Source organism: Oncorhynchus nerka, linkage group LG27, assembly GCF_034236695.1.
Source record: "Oncorhynchus nerka isolate Pitt River linkage group LG27, Oner_Uvic_2.0, whole genome shotgun sequence".
In the NCBI taxonomy this organism is placed as follows: Eukaryota; Metazoa; Chordata; class Actinopteri; order Salmoniformes; family Salmonidae; genus Oncorhynchus; species Oncorhynchus nerka.
In genome coordinates, this window is record NC_088422.1 from 83,254,311 (window position 1) to 83,270,616 (window position 16,306).

General features: G+C 48.7%; 1 protein-coding gene across 1 annotated transcript in view; it reads left to right on the forward strand.

The window, feature by feature from the left end:
* Nucleotides 1-2,485: 2,485 nt before the first annotated feature.
* myo5aa (myosin VAa) overlaps nucleotides 2,486-16,306 on the forward strand; it is an 86,838-nt gene continuing 73,017 nt past the window's right edge. Inside the window, exons 1-4 of the mRNA XM_065012085.1 lie at nucleotides 2,486-2,572; nucleotides 12,557-12,667; nucleotides 13,245-13,416; nucleotides 13,525-13,669. Coding sequence (XP_064868157.1) covers nucleotides 2,534-2,572; nucleotides 12,557-12,667; nucleotides 13,245-13,416; nucleotides 13,525-13,669 — 467 coding nt within the window. The 5' untranslated portion in view covers nucleotides 2,486-2,533. The remainder of the gene's footprint in view (nucleotides 2,573-12,556; nucleotides 12,668-13,244; nucleotides 13,417-13,524; nucleotides 13,670-16,306) is intronic.

The following is a 16,306-nucleotide window of genomic DNA, read 5'->3' on the forward strand; positions in this document are numbered from 1 at the left end:
AGGAAAATAACCTCACACTCAACGTCAACAAAACTAAGGAGATGATTGTGGACTTCAGGAAACAGCAGAGGGAACACCCCCCTATCCACATCGATGGAACAGTAGTGGAGAGGGTAGCAAGTTTTAAGTTCCTCGGCATACACATCACAGACAAACTGAATTGGTCCACTCACACAGACAGCATCGTGAAGAAGGCGCAGCAGCGCCTCTTCAACCTCAGGAGGCTGAAGAAATTCGGCTTGTCACCAAAAGCACTCACAAACTTCTACAGATGCACAATCGAGAGCATCCTGGCAGGCTGTATCACCGCCTGGTACGGCAACTGCTCCGCCTCAACCGTAAGGCTCTCCAGAGGGTAGTGAGGTCTGCACAACGCATCACCGGGGCAAACTACCTGCCCTCCAGGACACCTACACCACCCGATGTTACAGGAAGGCCATAAAGATCATCAAGGACATCAACCACCCGAGCCACTGCCTGTTCACCCCGCTATCATCCAGAAGGCGAGGTCAGTACAGGTGCATCAAAGCTGGGACCGAGAGACTGAAAAACAGCTTCTATCTCAAGGCCATCAGACTGTTAAACAGCCACCACTAACATTGAGTGGCTGCTGCCAACACACTGACACTGACTCAACTCCAGCCACTTTAATAATGGGAATTGATGGGAAATGATGTAAATATATCACTAGCCACTTTAAACAATGCTACCTTATATAATGTTACTTACCCTACATTATTCATCTCATATGCATACGTATATACTGTACTCTATATCATCGACTGCATCCTTATTTAATACATGTATCACTAGCCACTTTAACTATGCCACTTTGTTTACATACTCATCTCATATGTATATACTGTACTCGATACCATCTACTGTATCTTGCCTATGCTGCTCTGTACCATCACTCATTCATATATCCTTATGTACATATTCTTTATCCCCTTACACTGTGTATAAGACAGTAGTTTAGGAATTGTTAGTTAGATTACTTGTTGGTTATTACTGCATTGTCGGAACTAGAAGCACAAGCATTTCGCTACACTCGCATTAACATCTGCTAACCATGTGTATGTGACAAATAAAATTGGATTTGATTTGATAACTATAATTCTGCTGTTGCCAGCACCAATAACTATAATTCTGATGTTGCCAGTATCAATAACTATGATTCTGCTGTTGCCAGCATCAATAACTATAATTCTGCTGTTGCCAGCACCAATAATAATAATTCTGCTGTTGCCAGTACCAGTAACTATAATTCTGCTGTTGCCAGTACCAATAATAATAATTCTGCTGTTGCCAGCACCAAACCCACAACACAAAGGGTTAAGTTTAGGTCTAGCTTACAGCGTGACTTTATTCTGTTGGAATGAATGGCAGCTCATTCATTTTCACTATAGAAAAATGTCTTGTCATTTTGACAGCATTAAAATGACATCTCTGCTGTCACGGGTTGGTGAACAGAGTGTATCTAGTCATCAGGCTGTAGTAGGCTCCAGTAGTCAGTCAGGTTTAGCCTAAAGGGCATTAGGGAGAGAACAGTCATTTAGTAACTCAGAGAAGAATACAGCATCTCTCAGCTCAAAGCTAAACACACTTTCCTCATGCTACTGATCAGGTCAGCTGGTAAGACAAACTGCTGGACCATTTCATAATTGTATGTCTGTGTTTTCCTCTGACGCTGATATGGGACATGTGCATCAGATTACCACGGTAACTCTGTTATGGTAATTGAGCGGAGAAGTCGTGTCCACAGTGCGATCTAGATGACATCCTGCTGCTCCACTCTCAAATACAGACGGACGGACGGACAGATAGTGTGTGAGTGAAGGAGTGTGTGTGTGTAGAGCTGGGCGATATGGACCAAAATTCATATCACAATAAATTGACTGAATTATCACCAGAACGACAAGTTTATAACATTATGTGCACCACAGTTATTTAAAAAAATATTTCCCTTAACTACTATTAGCAAACGTATTTAATTTCAAACTTCACACTTCTCTAGTAGGGGCCTATAGGTTATTTATCATAATGAACAATATAATCCAAATGTCCACATAAGTGGTTGGTTTGGTCGGTGTCGATAATTTCTGGTTCTTCGTCCCAGCTCGAATGTGTGTTTGAGCGAGTTTTTGTCTGCCTCCATTCTCATGTGACTGAGGGGTGGTAGTCTGGGCTGGGAGGGCGGGAGCTGGGCTGTTTGGCTGAAATCTGGGTTGTTCAATGACAGGGTTGGACCAGAGCAAAGTAGAAGGCAGAGGGAGAGAGACAGAGTCCTGATCGCTGTCAGACACAATGGGAATATTTCATCTGTCCGCAACGCTATAACCATCACTCTAATCGATTCACCTCCCTCTGCTGGCCAGGTGTGTGGCAGGGAGTGTGTTGCAAGGTGTGTGTGTGTGTGTGTGTGTGTGTGTGTGTGTGTGTGTGTGTGTGTGTGTGTGTGGGCTGGGCTGGGAGGTGAAGAGGAGGGGGGCAAAGTTTAAGATAAGGCTCTGGGATCTGCTGAGGCGTGAAGATGAACGAGAATCAGGAGTTGGATTATATGTTTGTCAAAGTAAGTTCACTTCCTTTCATTTGGCTTGGTTTGGTTATTTCTCTATTGTGTTGTAGTAGGACGTTTCAGGCCTGTGTGTGAGAGCGTGGCCTGTCCAGTAGCTCTGTGAGTTGGAGACAACATGGAGGTCAGACACACCCTGGTCTGCACTGATCTGGTGTCCTAACTAGTGTCCAAACTCCCCTGTCTCTCCTGTACCAGGAAGGGTTGTTTGTCTGTTGAACTGCATCCTGAATGGAACCCTGTATGGCACCCAAAGGGCTCTGATCAAAAGTAGTGTACTTTATAAGGAATAGGGTGCTATTTGGGATGCTACCACCATGAGTGTTCCAGTAGGCCTTGGTACTTCAGCCAACACAGGAACAACAGAGGGCTGCCCAACAAGACTGTTTCAGACAGTTAGGAGCACTATCTAGATTATCATACCTACATACCTTCCTTCTGTCATACCCCGTTATACGCTATTATACACTGGGAACTCTCTACTGTGCTGTCATAGTCAGGGCTACTGTACTGTCGTAGTCAGGGCTACTGTACTGTCGTAGTCAGGGCTACTGTACTGTCGTAGTCAGGGCTACTGTACTGTCATAGTCAGGGCTACTGTACTGTCATAGTCAGGGCTACTGTACTGTCGTAGTCAGGGCTACTGTACTGTCGTAGTCAGGGCTACTGTACTGTCGTAGTCAGGGCTACTGTGCTGTCGTAGTCGGGGCCGCTGTGCTGTCGTAGTCGGGGCCGCTGTGCTGTCGTAGTCGGGGCCGCTGTGCTGTCGTAGTCGGGGCCGCTGTACTGTCGTAGTCGGGGCCGCTGTGCTGTCGTAGTCGGGGCCGCTGTGCTGTCGTAGTCGGGGCCGCTGTGCTGTCGTAGTCGGGGCCGCTGTGCTGTCGTAGTCGGGGCCGCTGTGCTGTCGTAGTCGGGGCCGCTGTGCTGTCGGGGCCGATGTGCTGTCGTAGTCGGGGCCGATGTGCTGTCGTAGTCGGGGCCGCTGTGCTGTCGTAGTCATGGCCGCTGTGATGTCGTAGTCGGGGCCCCTGTGCTGTCGTAGTCATGGCCGCTGTGCTGTCGTAGTCGGGGCCCCTGTGCTGTCGTAGTCGGGGCCCCTGTGCTGTCGTAGTCGGGGCCCCTGTGCTGTCGTAGTCATGGCCGCTGTGCTGTCGTAGTCGGGGCCGATGTGCTGTCGGGGCCGATGTGCTGTCGTAGTCAGAGCCGCTGTGCTGTCGGAGTCAGGGCCGCTATACTGTCCTCCTGTTTGCTAAATGTTTGCATGGTAACTAATGGGATTAGACAGAGAAGTTACTGTAAGACAGACACTATGGGTTGACACTGTCGGTATTGAGAGCAGAGATGAAGGGGGGATGGAGAGAGGAAGGGGGGATGGAGAGAGGAAGGGGGGGATGGAGAGAGCGAGGGATGGGGTAATGAGATGGGGAGGGAAAGAGGGCGAACGAGCGCTCAAGGTAATGTTTCCCAGGAAATCAGGGATTTTCATCAACATCGGTTTTCCCCAAGATTCCTACATTTGCCCCTCTCCTCCCCCCTCCTCTCCTCCTCTTCCTCCTGTGTCTTTGCTGAGGTGTGTACTGGGGAGCATTAAACCAAAGATGTTTTAGAAACTCTGTGGTTAAACAGAAAAGCAGCAGTTTCTCACATGAGGCTCTGTCATGTGATGAACCGGGTCATGTGATGAGGGGGCCGCAGTTACCGCGAGATTAGTTCTACTGCTCACAGTGTTGACTAGACTAATCACACACACACACACACACACACACACACACACACACACACACACACACACACACACACACACACACACACACACACACACAGTGGGCAGGGCTCCATTTTGGATGAATAAATTACAGTTTAATGGAGCAGAAATGAACTGGGTGGTTCGAGCCCTGAACAACTGTGGTATATCAGACCATATACCATGGGTATGACAAAACCATGTATTTTTACTGCTCTAATTACGTTGGTAACCAGTTTATAATAACAGTAAGGCACCTCGGGGGTTTGTGGTATATGGCCAATATTGTAGGATTTTAATGAATTTAATTTGCAAATTATGGTCATCTACAAACAAGCAAGATTTCTGGCTCTCACAGACCTGTAACTTCTTCTTTAAGAGGCTCTTCTTTCCTCCACCCGTTAACTGTATTAATGGCACCTGTTTGAACTTGTTATCAGTATAAAAGACACCTGTCCACAACCTCAAACAGTCACACTCCAAACTCCACTATGGCCAAGACCAAAGAGCTGTCAAAGGAAACCAGAAACAAAATTGTAGACCTGCACCAGGCTGGGAAGACTGAATCTGCAATAGGTAAGCAGCTTGGTTTGAAGAAATCAACTGTGGGAGCAATTATTAGGAAATGGAAGACATACAAGACCACTGATAATCTCCCTCGATCTGGAGCTCCACGCAAGATCTCACCCCGTGGGGTCAAAATGATCACAAGAACGGTGAGCAAAAATCCCAGAACCACACAGGGGGACCTAGTGAATGACCTGCAGAGAGCTGGGACCAAAGTAACAAAGCCTACCATCAGTAACACACTACACCGCCAGGGACTCTAATCCTACAGTGCCAGACGTGTCCCCCTGCTTAAGCCAGTACATGTCCAGGCCCGTCTGAAGTTTGCTAGAGAGCATTTGGATGATCCAGAAGAAGATTGGGAGAATGTCTTATGGTCAGATGAAACCAAAATATAACTTTTTGGTAAAAACTCAACTCGTCGTGTTTGGAGGACAAAGAATGCTGAGTTGCATCCAAAGAACACCATACCTACTGTGAAGCATGGGGGTGGAAACATCATGCTTTGGGGCTGTTTTTCTGCAAAGGGACCAGGACGACTGATCCGTGTAAAGGAAAGAATTAATGGGGCCATGTATCGTGAGATTTTGAGTGAAAACCTCCTTCCATCAGCAAGGGCATTGAAGATGAAACGTGGCTGGGTATTTCAGCATGACAATGATCCCAAACACACCGCCCAGGCAACGAAGGAGTGGCTTCGTAAGAAGCATTTCAAGGTCCTGGAGTGGCCTAGCCAGTCTCCAGATCTCAACCCCATAGAAAATCTTTGGAGGGAGTTGAAAGTCCGTGTTGCCCGGCAACAGCCCCAAAACATCACTGCTCTAGAGGAGATCCGCTTGGAGGAATGGGACAAAATACCAGCAACAGTGTGTGAAAACCTTGTGAAGACTTACAGAAAACGTTTGACCTCTGTCATTGCCAACAAAGGGTATATAACAAAGTATTGAGATAAACTTTTGTTATTGACCAAATACTTATTTTCCACCATATTTTGCAAATAAATTAATTAAAAATCCTACAATGTGATTTTCTGGATTTTTTTTCTCATTTTGTCTGTCATAGATGAAGTGTACCTATGATGACAATTACAGGCCTCTCTCATATTTTTAAGTGGGAGAACATGCACAATTGGTGGCTGACTAAATACTTTTTGCTCCACTGTACCCTTGCTAAGGGCTGTGTTCTGGCACTCTACGTTGCGTCGTGCTTAAGAACAGTCCTGAGCCGTGGTATATTGGCCATATACCACAACTCCTCAGGCCTTATGGTTTAATTATAATTGGGTTGGCTCATAGGGCCATTGATGCTCTCCATTTGAGCAGAGAGGCCTGGCCAGGGGGTGGAGGTTGTATTTACTGCTGCTCTACAGCCCTTCAGTGTTTCATCCTCCCCCTCAGCAGTAGTGAAGACACCAGGCCTGCAGGGTGAGGGCCGGCTGCAGTTCAACTCTCCTCATCCTCCCCCTCAACAGTAGTGAAGACACCAGGCCTGCAGGGTGAGGGCCGGCTGCAGTTCAACTCTCCTCATCCTCCCCCTCAGCAGTAGTGAAGACACCAGGCCTGCAGGGTGAGGGCCGGCTGCAGTTCAACTCTCCTCATCCTCCTCCTCAACAGTAGTGAAGACACCAGGCCTGCAGGGTGAGGGCCGGCTGCAGTTCAACTCTCCTCATCCTCCCCCTTCGCAGTAGTGAAGACACCAGGCCTGCAGGGTGAGGGCCGGCTGCAGTTCAACTCTCCTCATCCTCCTCCTCAACAGTAGTGAAGACACCAGGCCTGCAGGGTGAGGGCCGGCTGCAGTTCAACTCTCCTCATCCTCCCCCTCAGCAGTAGTGAAGACACCAGGCCTGCAGGGTGAGGGCTGGATGCAGTTCAACTCTCCTCATCCTCCCCCTCAGCAGTAGTGAAGACACCAGGCCTGCAGGGTGAGGGCCGGCTGCAGTTCAACTCTCCTCATCCTCCCCCTCAACAGTAGTGAAGACACCAGGCCTGCAGGGTGAGGGCCGGCTGCAGTTCAACTCTCCTCATCCTCCCCCTCAACAGTAGTGAAGACACCAGGCCTGCAGGGTGAGGGCCGGCTGCAGTTCAACTCTCCTCATCCTCCTCCTCAACAGTAGTGAAGACACCAGGCCTGCAGGATGAGGGCCGGCTGCAGTTCAACTCTCCTCATCCTCCCCCTCAACAGTAGTGAAGACACCAGGCCTGCAGGGTGAGGGCCGGCTGCAGTTCAACTCTCCTCATCCTCCCCCTCAGCAGTAGTGAAGACACCAGGCCTGCAGGGTGAGGGCCGGCTGCAGTTCAACTCTCCTCATCCTCCTCCTCTCCTCCATCTGCAGTCACAGTCAGTGATCTGTAATGCTGAGTTGTGAAAGCTACATGGTGGATGTCTGGCCTGTCCTGCTTTGTCAGATCAGGAGAAATAAAGGAATGAAGGACAGAGGAAGAGTGAACAAGAGGAGAGAAGGAGAGGAGGTGAAAGCGAGGGAGAGATCTGACTGATGAAGTGAAAGCTCAGTCTTCGAGGGTTAATCTGCTTCTAATAATCCTGTTGGCTATGAACAAATGTATTAACACTTCTCTTCTCCCCCTCCTGTCCTCTCTCCCCCCCCTCCTGTCCTCTCTTCTCCCCATCCTCTCCTCTCTTCTCCCCCCACCTGTCCTCTCTTCTCCCCCACCTGTCCTCTCTTCTCCCCCCACCTGTCCTCTCTTCTCCCCCACCTGTCCTCTCTTCCCCCCACCTGTCCTCTCTTCCCCCACCTGTCCTCTCTTCCCCCACCTGTCCTCTCTTCCCCCCACCTGTCCTCTCTTCCCCCCACATGTCCTCTCTTCCCCCCCCCACCTGTCCTCTCTTCCCCCCACCTGTCCTCTCTTCCCCCCACCTGTCCTCTCCCCCCACCTGTCCTCTCTCCCCCCCACCTGTCCTCTCTTCCCCCCTCCTGTCCTCTCTTCTCCCCCACCAGTCCCCCCTCCTGTCCTCTTCTCCCCCTCCTGTCCCCCCCTCCCTCCCTCTATCCTCTCCCCCCCTCCTGTCCTCTTCCCCCCTCCTGTCCTCTCTTCTCCCCTCCTGTCCTCTCTTCTCTCTTCTGGGTCTGCCTCACTAGCTCCTAGCCCCTAGTACACTGTACCAGTAGCATCTCTCAGAGCCTTTCCGTATTCACTGCTGTGAAAGGACTGGTATAACCTGTGTGTATGTGTGTGTGTGTGAGAGAGAGAGAGAGAGAGTGGAGGTGTAGTTCTCTGTGTAAGGATTAGATTAGAGGTAAATCCAGAGTTAATACAGTGTTGATCTTTAGTCTCTTAGTCAGTCCTGGATTAATGGGCCGGCCTGAGTCGCTACTGGCCTTTCCCTGCTACCAAACACGTATACACTACTCTAATACAACTAACCACTGGGGTGGGAATTCGCCTATAGGTTCAAATCCCAGGTCAGAAGGTTGCTGGTGTTCTTACTGGTTGCTCTGGGCCCCTGAGGAAGGCACTGAAGTACTAAACATCTCCAGGAGTAGACCTGCAGTGTGTAACAGTTTGTCAGGTTCATATTGAACGCTTGCCTCAGGCATATGTTAGCTCTACAGTAGCCCACTGAGCTAAAGCCTCAAGCAAGGTTACATCACACTGCTGCTTGCTGCAGACCCCTCTGTCCTCTCACCCTCTTACTACATACATCCCTGTAGCTCTTCCTCTCCCCCTCTTACACACATCCCTGTAGCTCTTCCTCTCTCCCTCTTACACACATCCCTGTAGCTCTTCCTCTCCCCCTCTTACACACATCCCTGTAGCTCTTCCTCTCCCCCTCTTACACACATCCCTGTAGCTCTCCCTCTCCCCTCTTACACACATCCCTGTAGCTCTTCCTCTCCCCCTCTTACACACATCCCTGTAGCTCTTCCTCTCCCCTCTTACACACATCCCTGTAGCTCTTCCTCTCCCCTCTTACACACATCCCTGTAGCTCTTCCTCTCCCCTCTTACACACATCCCTGTAGCTCTTCCTCTCCCCCTCTTACACACATCCCTGTAGCTCTTTCTCTCCCACTCTTACACACATCCCTGTAGCTCTTCCTCTCCCCTCTTACACACATCCCTGTAGCTCTTCCTCTCCCCCTCTTACACACATCCCTGTAGCTCTTCCTCTCCCCCTCTTACACACATCCCTGTAGCTCTTCCTCTCCCCCTCTTACACACATCCCCGTAGCTCTTCCTCTCCCCCTCTTACACACATCCCCGTAGCTCTTCCTCTCTCCTCTTACACACATCCCTGTAGCTCTTCCTCTCCCCTCTTACACACATCCCTGTAGCTCTTCCTCTCCCCTCTTACACACATCCCTGTAGCTCTTCCTCTCCCCCTCTTACACATCCCTGTAGCTCTTCCTCTCCCCCATACACACATCCCTGTAGCTCTTTCTCTCCCACTCTTACACACATCCCTGTAGCTCTTCCTCTCCCCCTCTTACACACATCCATGTAGCTCTTCCTCTCCCCCTCTTACACACATCCCCGTAGCTCTTCCTCTCCCCTCTTACACACATCCCCGTAGCTCTTCCTCTCCCCATCTTACACACATCCCCGTAGCTCTTCCTCTCCCCCTCTTACACACATCCCCGTAGCTCTTCCTCTCCCCTCTTACACACATCCCCGTAGCTCTTCCTCTCCCCTCTTACACACATCCCCGTAGCTCTTCCTCTCCCCCTCTTACACACATCCCCGTAGCTCTTCCTCTCCCCCTCTTACACACATCCCTGTAGCTCTTCCTCTCCCCCTCTTACACACATCCCTGTAGCTCTTCCTCTCCCCCATACACACATCCCTGTAGCTCTTCCTCTCCCCATCTTACACACATCCCTGTAACTCTTCCTCTCCCCTCTTACACACATCCCTGTAGCTCTTCCTCTCCCCATCTTACACACATCCCTATAGCTCTTCCTCTCCCCCTCTTACACACATCCCTGTAGCTCTTCCTCTCCCCCTCGTACACATCCCTGTAGCTCTGCCTCTCCCCTCTTACACATCCCTGTAGCTCTTCCTCTCCCCCTCTTACACACATCCCTGTAGCTCCTCCTCTCCCCCTCTTACACACATCCCTGTAGCTCTTCCTCTCCCCTCTTACACACATCCCTGTAGCTCTTCCTCTCCCCCTCTTACACACATCCCTGTAGCTCTTCCTCTCCCCCTCTTACACACATCCCTGTAGCTCTTCCTCTCCCCCTCTTACACACATCCCTGTAGCTCTTCCTCTCCCCCTCTTACACACATCCCTGTAGCTCTTCCTCTCCCCTCTTACACACATCCCTGTAGCTCTTCCTCTCCCCCTCTTACACACATCCCTGTAGCTCTTCCTCTCCCCTCTTACACACATCCCTGTAGCTCTTCCTCTCCCCCTCTTACACACATCCCTATAACTCTTCCTCTCCCCCTCTTACACAAATCCCTATAGCTCTTCCTCTCCCACTCTGATCAGCTGTTCCAGGTCATGACCAGGCAAGCAGAGGGTGTGTGACGAGAAACGCCTTCACTCATGAGGGCTGATGTCACAAGGGAGATAATATCTCCTTCTCTTCCTGCATCCTCCTCCTTATCCCTCTCCTCCTCCCCTGTATAGTTGACCAGTCTAGCTGACCCCCACTAGCACCATGTAGCAGACGGGGTCCCTCTGACTCCTCTCTGTCCGTGTCTGTGTTTGTGTGTGCTTGGGGTAGAGTTGTACCCTTCATCTGTCCTCTACTGTAACCCTGGGGATCTGTCTATAAATACGACTCAACCCCCCCCCCCCTCCTCACAATGTGGACTAGGAAATGGTTTACATGCTTCATTGCTGCAGAAAGTGTGTGTGTGATTAGGAGGATCAGGAAGTGTGCTCAGCGGTGTATGGTGATGCTACTCAGTGGGGTGTGTGTGTGAGGCTATTTTTACCTTCACCCTCCCGTCTCTTTCTCACTCTCTCCATCTCTCTCACACATTCTCTCACTCTTTCTCTCACTCCCTCACTCCTCCTTTCCATTGCTAGGAGCTGGGCTGTGAACCGCTCTCCTCCAGGAAGGAACATGAGAGAGCGACAGAATAGCCTCAGTAACCCTGCTATAGGATGACTGATACTGTGTTCTGTCAAGTCAGCACTTTTCTCTGCTGACCTCTGTATACACACACACACACACACACACTGCTCTGACCTTTCAGTATTAAACACTGGTGTGAAAGATTAATTTCAATTCATTGTGGAGCATCACAAGAATACCTTATCCACTACATAGTGATAAACCATGTTGACATGACGATGACGTAGGTCTGAATATGTAGCAACCTACTACAATGGTGATTATTGTCTGTCTGTCTGTCTGTCTGTGAGTATATGGCTATGAGCTAGATCATTAGACTTTCCCACAGAATGTTCCTGGAAGGTTGGCTGAGGGTTGCTGGAAGGTTAGGGTGAGTCATGAGGATATGAGCGCATCCGATCCGAGTGCCAACAGTCTTAGTGCCAACACACGCGCTCACGCTCACACACACACACACACGCTTGGTTTCAGTCTTCATGTAAATCCTTCCTACCAATGAGATTCTGACACATTTTACAGACTGTTCTAAGAGCGTTAGTTGGAGTATCAAAGACAGGAACCAGTTGTGTATAGGATACAGTAGTATTCAGGTCAAGCAGGCCCATTTTCCCAAACAAGCAGTATCATGGGGCGGCAGGTAGCCTAGTGGTTAGAGCATTGGGCCAGTAACCCCAAACGGTTGCTAGATCGAATCCATGAGCTGACAAGGTAAAAATCTGTCATTCTGACCCTGAACAAGGCAGTTAACCCACTAGGCCACCATTGTAAATAAGAATTTGTTCTTAACTAAACATTGTTGCACTATGGAATGAGACCCAGACCGGCCTTCTGTGTGTGTGCCTCTGAAAGTTCTGTGTATACAGGTCTGCTGGTGGTAATAATGGGCCAGGATAAACCAGGATAAACCAGGATAAGCTTCGTGTAGCGCTGATCATCATTGAGCTGCTTAGTGAGATGTAAAGATTACTGATTGGCCATCTGATTGACCTTTCTAATGGCAGCTGTTAAAGCTGGGATCTACCAGTCGACTCTCCTCCGTGTGTGTTACGGATGTGGTTCTGTGAACTGCACTCTTGTGAGCCTGAGGCCTGAAGACTTCTGTTAGCTGCCCGTGCTACAACCTGACGACTTAGCTTCCTGATCTACTGCCGTGGCTTTAGCTCAGTGGACCAGCGCAGTCTAGTGGAAGGCTGAAGACCCGGGATCAACCCCAGTCAGTTTTACAGTGTTTTTGTTTCTGGGTTTTCACATGTCTTTGATCAGCTGACAGGCTCGTTCCACAGGGCTGGGATCTGAAGGCATTCCTGTCATGTTGTGATCGGTCACAGAATCATGTGGACTGGGTTTGAGTTTTTATGAATGTCCAGCAGTATTGATCATGTTAGATGGTGAAATGATATCCAACCAACCATGGAGAGACAACAGCCTCAGTCAGCACTGTACCAGTCTGATACAGCAGCAGGTTCTCTCTGCAGTAGACATTGAGTCTGGGGACAGTACTGGGCTGATATAGGCCTTATGTAGCTTTCTGACTTGGAGAACACACTCTGTAGTATGTTTTTATGTCATGTAGAACCTTTTTCTCCCTTCTCACTCTCCTTCTTTCTCCTCTCCTCTCTCAGTTTGCTCGGGTGTGGATCCCTGATGCAGATGAGGTGTGGAAGTCAGCAGAGCTCACTAAGAACTACAAACATGGAGATTCCACCCTACACCTCACACTGGAGGATGGAATGGTGAGTACTGGAGGAGAGGAGGAGGAGGAGGAGAAGGGTGGTGTAGGTTTGGGTGGTTGCATAACATCCTCTCATTTGTGATGAGATGCACAGTAAACACACACACACACACACACACACACACACACACACACACACACACACACAGTTACTGCAATATATCACCATACATATCATAAAAACATGTCCATGTTTCGATGTCAACCAAGTCCAATAAACTGTTCAGAAGGAAATGGGGGCAGAAACCTGACCCATTTGGTGGCATATTTTGATACATGTGTGAGGCTTATGTTCACCAACTGTCTGTTTTTTATGTCACTGAGTTACATAAAACCAGGTCCCTACTCAGCACACACACCACAGGAGGCTGGTGAGGGGGAGACGAATTACAATAATGGCTGGAATGGACTAAATGGAATGGTATAAAGCACAATGAAACAATGTTTGATAACGTTCCATTTATTCTGTTCCAGCCATTACTATGAGCCCGTACTCCCCAATTAAGCTGCCACCAGCCGCCTGTGATACACACATATATTGTGTGTGATAACGTCTCTGTTTAATCTGTGCTGTCCAGGACATTGAGCACAAGCTGGATGATAAGACAAAGAACCTTCCTCACCTCCGGAACCCTGACATCCTGGTGGGGGAGAATGACCTCACAGCTCTTAGCTACCTCCACGAGCCGGCCGTCCTGCACAACCTTAAAGTCCGCTTCACCGACTCCAAACTCATCTACACATACTGTGGTATGCCCACACAGACACACAAGGGTCTCACACACACACACACACACACACACACACACACACACACACACACACACACACACTCCAACTCCTCCTCTCTTCCTGTAGGTATTGTGCTGGTGGCCATTAATCCCTATGAGAACCTTCCCATCTACGGTAGTGACATCATCAATGCGTACAGTGGCCAGAACATGGGAGACATGGACCCTCACATCTTCGCTGTGGCTGAGGAAGCTTACAAACAGATGGCCAGGTGGGTGTGTGTGGTGTGCGTGCGAGTGTTACCTGCTCAAAGGTAGTATACACAGATTTCCCATGTTTCAAACGATGTCAGACGGACAGTTTGAGACCTTCCAATGGAAGCATAGTACAGTGTGTGTATTTACTGTCTTATTATTTAACTAGGCAAGTCAGTTAAGAACAAATTCTTATTTACAATGACGGCTTACCAAAAGGCAAAAGGCCCCCTGCGGGGACGAGGTCTGGGATTAAAAATAATATATATATAAATATAGGAGAAAACCAACATCATGACGAAGACAACACAACATAAAGAGGGACCTAAGACGACAACAAGTGTTGGGTTCTAATTGTCAGAGTAAGAACGCGACGGACACTGAAAGCTGCAGTTTATTTTCCCATTGGGTCAATACAGCTGCATCAGACAAAGACACGGTTCCACCACTGGTGATATATATTACAATTTGGGGTGGAATCTCCTCCTCTCTAACCATTACGTCTCTGTTGCTAGGCAGAAAATTAAGTGACATGGGCAATAAACTGTTCCTTCTCCCTTAACGTGACCTGACCTCGACCCCTTCCTCACTAATCCACAGCTCTCCAACCTTATCAGTGCTGCCACATGCGATAGTCTTCCCTGCCCTCAGTACATTCCAAGCTTAATGGCATCCACCATATACATCATACATTCCCCTCTGTCCCTCAGTTCATCAATAAGTACATTTCATAAGTCAAGAAATCAGAACCCAACAATAGCAAGGCAGCAACACATGACAAAACAGCACGTAAGGAACACAACATGGTAGTAGCACAAAACATGGTACAAACATTATTGGGCACAGACAACAGCACAAAGGGAAAGAAGGTAGAGACAAAAGCAGCCACAACTGTCAGTAAGAGTGTCCATGATGGAGTCTTTGAATGAATAGATTGAGATAAAACTGTCCAGTTTGAGTGTTTGTTGCAGCTCGTTCCAGTCTCTAGCTGCAGCGAACTGAAAAGACGAGTGACCCAGGAATGTGTGTGCTTTGGGGACCTTTCACAGAATGTGACTGGCAGAACGGGTGTTGTATGTGGAGGATGAGGCTTCAGTAGATATCTCAGATAGGGGGGAGTGAGGTCTAAGAGGGTTTTATAAATAAGCATCAACCAGTGGGTCTTGCGACGGGTATACAGAGATCAAATCAAAGTTTATTTGTCACGTGCTCCGAATACAACAGGTGTAGGTAGACCTTAAAGGGAAATGCTTACTTACAGGCTCTAACCAATAGTGCAAAAAAAGTATTAGGTGAACAATAAGTAAGTAAAGAAATATAACAACAGTAAAAAGACAGGCTATATACATTAGCGAGGCTATAAAAGTAGCGAGGCTACATACAGACACCGGTTAGTCAGGCTGATTGAGGTAGTATGTACATGAATGTATAGTTAAAGTGACTATGCATATAAGATAAACAGAGAGTAGCAGCAGCGTAAAAGAGGGGTTGGGGGGGGAACACAATGCAAATAGTCCGGGTAACCATTTGGTTACCTGTTCAGGAGTCTTATGGCTTGGGGTTAAAAACTGTTGAGAAGCCTTTTTGTCCTAGACTTGGCACTCCGGTACCGCTTGCCATGCAGTAGTAGAGAGAACAGTCTATGACTGGGTAGGCTGGGGACTTTGACAATTTTTAGGGCCTTCCTCTGACACCGCCTGGTGTAGAGGTCCTGGATGGCAGGCAGCTTAGCCCCAGTGATGTACTGGGTCATACGCACTACCCTCTGTAGTGCCTTGCGATCGGAGGCCGAACAATTGCCATACCAGGCATTGATGCAACCAGTCACAATGCTCTCGATGTTGCAGCTGTAGAACCTTTTGAGGATCTCAGGACCCATGCCAAATCTTTTTAGTTTCCTGAGGGGGAATAGGCTTTGTCGCGCCCTCTTCACGACCGTCTTGGTGTGTTTGGACCATTCTAGTTTGTTGGTGATGTGGACACCAAGGAACTTGAAGCTCTCAACCTGCTCCACTACACCCCCCCCCTGTCTTACCGGAGTGTGCTGTTCTATCTTGCTGGTGCAGCGTATATCCCGCTAGCTGAATATCCATGTCGTCATTCAGCCATGATTCCGTGAAACATAGGATATTGCAGTTTTTGATGTCCCGTTGGTAGGATATTCATGATTGTACCTCGTCTAATTTATTGTCCAATGATTGCACGTTGGCGAGTAATATTGACGCTTTCCCACTCACCTCCTGCGGGTCCTCACGATGCTTCCCGCTCTGTGTCTTCTATACCTGCGTCTCCTCCTCTTGCAAATAACTGAGATGTTGGCCCTGTCGGGTGTTTGGAGAATGTCGTGTGCTTCCTGCTTGTTCAAGGAAAAAATCTTTGTCTAATCCGAGGTGAGTGATCGATGTCCTGATATCCAGAAGCTCTTTTTTTGCCGTAGGTTACGGTTGCAGAAACATTATGTACAAAATAAGTTACAAATAACGCAAAAAAACACATAATAGCACAATTGGTTGGGTGCCCGTAAAACTGCTGCCATTTATTCCTGCACCATTTTACTTAGTTTACAGATGACCAGTTTACAGAGGAGTATAGAGTGCAGTGATGTGTCCTATAAGGAGCCTTGGTGGTAAATCTGATGGCTGAATGGTAAAGAG